Source organism: Topomyia yanbarensis, chromosome 3, assembly GCF_030247195.1.
Source record: "Topomyia yanbarensis strain Yona2022 chromosome 3, ASM3024719v1, whole genome shotgun sequence".
NCBI lineage: Eukaryota > Metazoa > Arthropoda > Insecta > Diptera > Culicidae > Topomyia > Topomyia yanbarensis.
In genome coordinates, this window is record NC_080672.1 from 255,286,486 (window position 1) to 255,291,701 (window position 5,216).

The 5,216-nt window shown below is 38.5% G+C and overlaps 1 protein-coding gene across 1 annotated transcript; it reads right to left on the bottom strand.

The window, feature by feature from the left end:
• Positions 1–780: 780 nt before the first annotated feature.
• LOC131689468 (hexamerin-1.1-like) lies at positions 781–3,311 on the bottom strand. Its single transcript, XM_058974567.1, has 3 exons — positions 3,152–3,311; positions 2,959–3,086; positions 781–2,777 (listed from the first exon to the last, which is right to left on the bottom strand). Exons 1-3 carry the CDS (start codon positions 3,258–3,260, stop codon positions 876–878), a joined length of 2,139 nt encoding a protein of 712 aa, XP_058830550.1. The 5' UTR covers positions 3,261–3,311; the 3' UTR covers positions 781–875.
• Between the last annotated feature and the right edge of the window lie 1,905 nt (positions 3,312–5,216).

A 5,216-nucleotide genomic window follows, 5' to 3' on the forward strand; every position in this document is an offset into this window, starting at 1 on the left:
GTAATCAATTATTTCAAGTTATTCAACTAATTGTTGATCGCAGATATCGACCTTTAACGTTTTGTAATAAATCTCCACCCTCCCTAACAACATCACAATATTTTTCCCTATCAATGATAACATTGTGCACAATACAAATTACTTTGTGAATATCTTCGACGATTCCTTGTTCTTAAAAGGGACCATTCATAAATTACGTAACGCGTTTAGAAGGAGGGTGTTTGACAAATTATGACATATTGTGACATATTGGGGGAGGGGGAGTAAGTTAGAACGTTACGTAACACGTTTTCACCGAAGTAAAAACTTTTTTTTGAAAGAATTTGTTACGTAATTGGGTGGAGGGGAGAGAGAAATTTGTGACAATTTGTTACATGGGGGGAGGGCGTATGTACCTCAAAGGCCCGTGTGAAAGGCTACACATAGACTATGTTGGTCCAGTGGCAGGTACAATGTTGTTGATTATAGTTGACGCGTACAATATGTGGTTAGAGGTGAAAGTCACAAATTCAATGACGACAGCAGCAACGATTGGCATTATTGATGAGTTATTTTCTCGTTATGGACCATCTGTTACCATTGTGTCAGATAATAGCTCGCAATTTACCGCTGTGGAATTTAAGGAGTTTTGGCAGAATGGCGGCTTCAGGTTCCACAAGCATTCGCCCCTATCACCCTGCAACGAATGACCAGGCAGTACGTTACGTGCAGACAACAAAAAACGCACATTCGAAAATTGTTTGATAAGGCGTTTCAAAGATATTGATCACGTGTTACTGATTATTTGATTACTAAAGCATTTATTTAAACCAGTTGAAAGCAAATTATGGAAAAGCAGAGTCACGCCAAAATCATAGAACTAAAAATTCCACTCGTTAGTAGGTTCTATTCACATCGTCCTTGTGGTAGATAATTACATCCTTGAACAACATATTCTTCGTATACCAGTAGGTGTGCTTGATTTCACGATCGAAGGGGAAGCCCATTGGCAATTTGTCCTTGTATCTGCGTCCATCGCACATAAATCGTTTGTCGAAATCGGTATCGCGCACAGTTTCGTCACCTGTGTGTCGTGTGATAATGAAGTAGAGTTGTCTCTTAATTCCATCGATCTTGCCCTTCGGTAGGATCAGACGGTCTGGGAATCCACAGTGTGCTTCAGACATGTCCAGTAAGAATTCTTCACTTCCACCGACGGCCGACATAATTTTCTTGTACAGTTCAACGTATGTTGTACGATCTTTGACGCTCCAGAAGAAATCCTTAGAGTTGCGAACGATGGTATTCTTACCCACAACAAGATCAACGACGTGATGATCGATTTCTACAAAATCGTCCTTGTAACGGTCCAAATCTATAAGTTTGTCGAACTTTGGTCCTATGAAGACACGTATTACACCTCTGTCAGTAGTTTCAGAGAGAACATCCAGAGTGTAGGTGAAGGTTTTGTGGTTTAAACGCTTGGTGTGGCCCTTTACAGTGAAGTCGAAGTATTTACGGACGTTAGTCATCGGTACAACATTGGAAACATCTGAATCGAAGTATTCGAAGTAGGTCATCAGTTTGTCGACAACCACATCTCTGATGACAACTCCCTTGAAGTTAAGTTCTTCGAACTTATAATAAGGAAGGTAGCTCTTGAAGAGACGATAAACGTCCAACAATCGATCCCACATTTTGTAGAACATTGGATCACGTAGAGAAGTCTCGAAATGCATCAATACCGTTGGCCACGTCTTCTTTGTCATGAAATCCATTCCACTGAGAACAGTTCGGGACAACATTTCAATGAATCCAAATTTGCACTTAGTGTCGACTTTCCTGTCATCTTTTTTGTCATCTTTGTGCACGTCCATGCAGTTCAGCATTTTTCCAAGGAAGTCAATGCTGTCCCATCTGCGCAAGTCAATCTTTGTTCCATCATCCTTCAGATAGTAGCCGTCGTCAATTACTTTGCGCATTCTCATTTCCCAGTCCTTAATCCAATCGACCTTATAGTAGTCGACGTCTCTTATCATGTAGTTATCGTCTCTGCTCTTGAACGGAATGCCGTTCGCGTAGCTCAGTAGTGAGAAATAACCATCCTTCAATGGGAATCGCCAGGTTAAGCCCATAATGCGACGCTTGTCATGTGAGAACCTTTCCAGATTGTACCTGGCCAACAGCTGGTGGTGAGTGTAAAGATATAGCTCTCCTCTGCGTTCCTTCAGGAAATCGAACTTGTCATTGTCAAGGAAGAAAGGATAATCCATCTTGAAGTAGTAGTAGAATGAGTTAAGGCCAACATCTTCGTGGTAGTAGTCCAGATCTCTATAGTCGTGGAAATGACGATCCTTGTCCTTTTCCTTGTCTTTGTCCTTATCCTCCAAAGGATAGGTCATGGTGAAATTCGAATAAACGACGTTGTATTTTCCATCGCCATAGAATTCATACTTAGGATCGAACATCTTGCGGTACGTGACCGATTTGATCAAATCGTTGTTGAAGAAATAATACGGGTAGATTTCATGAATAGGTGGAAGCACAATTCCTCGGAGATCTTTACAGTGTAGGACAGTCAGCGTAACGGCGTGGATAAACATGCCTTCGTTAATATGTTCACGAACAAAGATAACATTCTTGTAGTAAGTGTCCCAGTCTCTCGAATTATACAGGAACTTAAACAGTATGTAGGTCTGTTTCAGCATATACTTATTGTAGACGGTGAACACCTCGCCTTTGTTCAGGAACAGATCCTTCTTGTGCATATCAATGAATTCCTCAACGACGTCGTAGTCCTATTGGTGAGAAAAGGTGAGTTATCAATATTTAACATTCTCTGTGAATTTGAAAGTGTTAGAATACCCCGAGCATGTTTTTCAGGTATTGGAATTACGAAACGATTCCGGAATTTTCGATATACTGATTTGATTTGAAAATATTTGTTTGAATCAGTTTTTAAAGAATTTTTTCACTTACGTCATATTTGGTTTTGTCCTCGACAATGGTTTTGGTGTATGGCAAGTATTCGTCATACTTCAATGGCATATGAATATTTCGCATAATTTCAAAGAAGAATTTTTGCTTCTTCAGAAATTCTTTATCAGCTGCAACAGATGAATGAGGATTACTATTTTTAAATCCTTTGTAAAATCTATAGATTACAACTCACCAACAAATTTATCGTCACGTCTATCATCGCGTCTATCATCATCTGTGATCAATGATCCGCTGACCACGATGGCCAGGCAGACAGCGACCGTTGCTACGATCAACTTCATTCTGGGAGGCAACAGTTCTCTTCCAAGGGATGATGCGAACTGATTTGGGGACCCCACTGGGGGACTTTTATATGCCAAAGAATATTTCCGCTATCATCTTCGTGAGTCCAAATTATCACGTCGCTACAATGTATAGTGCAACATTGCATTCGTACCATGATAAAACAATCACCTGCAATGAAACAGGTCAATTCCCTGTACCTTGCATACATTGTAGAAGTAGCAACTTTATTTTTAATAATACATTGACCCGAACGGTTCAACATTTCTTTTAGAACATCATTACAGTGACTTCTTTCCAGAATTGATTTGGTTTTAAAAAGAGGGTATACAAAATTAGCTCGAATGCTCAATAGCACTGCAATTCAACTGATTTCAACAATTCAGGCGGTGACGCGAAAGCAGAATCGACCAGAACCAGGCTAGATGGTTTTGTTCAACGTGCGATATTGTTGGTTCTAATGGGAATATCATTTGCGATCCTGGCACTTTTGTCCTATAAACCGATCACGAGCTAGTAAGAGTGGAGAGAGATAGAGAGAACTTAGTTACTCTCTACACTCTATCGTGGTTACCTATATTATAGCTAGCTAAATGTAATAATTGTATAGGTATCTACTTATCGTCTAAAATCTGTTACCGATCTAATTGCGAGCTGTTTCGTAACAATATAATCACATCTATATTAAATACCATGAATTTAAATATATTATATAAGTTATGGTTTTGTTATTTTTTGTTATCGGCTCTCTATTATTGTTGATAGTTTGTTTTATTAAAAAAATTGTTATTTTTGTTTATCCTAGAATAAGATTTTGTACTAGCCACTAATCCCGTAAAATCAGATCCCTTAATAAGATGTCGATAATTTGCGTATAAAAAATTGTACCGTATATAGCCCCTCCACCGATCGGGTCCCATTTACCGATCATTGTGTCGCAAAAATCGTTTTATTTTGAATATTAAATGGAATTAAGAAATTGGAATTAAAGCGAAACATGGAAGCAGTACTTATAACAACAATATAATATACATAATCAGTATGCATCTCTTATTATTTCGCCAAATAGTCATTTTTGTATGCTGCATCGCTTCAAACACAATTTTTCCGCTTTTGTTATTTTTGTCGATTAAAAAGCTAACTTGCAAATTTAATGAAATAATGGCTAATACTTCTAAGTAATCAATATACAAACAGAATGAACAAGGCATGCAGAACACGTTTTGATCTAATTTTCTGCGAATAAAAACTTATCCCAGAATTTTTAAAATAAACAATGATCGGTAAATGGGTCTTTGAAAATATAGTCTTTCTATTTACCAATCACGAAATAATTAATTCAGTCTGCGATTTCCAAAAACTTTGAAAACTTCGATAAGCAGCTGTAACTGGCATTAACTGTAGTTGAACGTGGCATGTTAATGTATTCCTTTCAAAACATATCTGGTTGAAATTCGGACGAAATATGTGGAAGGTTAAGACCCGTAAAATAATCAGTGCTTTCCAATGATGAAGATGTGAATTGCCGAGTAGGTATCTTATTGTAATTTCTAGAATGCGTGAATAAGTATCACTACAGATGTGCCACTACATATTATTTTTTATTTCGATTATAGAGGTTTTAACCTAAGGAAAAAATGTTCAAAAACATTCTGAGCAGGAAAAAAAAGTTCAAAACCAACAACTCAGGGAACGTGTTTGGGTAGTCAAGGTAGGAAAGCTAGCTATTGGTATAGAATTAATGCTCTTCCCCTACAAGGATAATCTGGGCGGCAAACTTCAGACTGTCTAATTTACTGAGCCCTTCAGTTCCCTTGTGCAATTCAGTACCACTTCCTTCCGACTGGTTCGCGAAGTACTCGGTCTAGTCCCCGACGATGGATCTAGCCTACTCCGACGAAAAGTTCCCCGGCGAGAGAAGTTCGAAAGCTAGCCAACCAGCCAGGTGCTGCGGT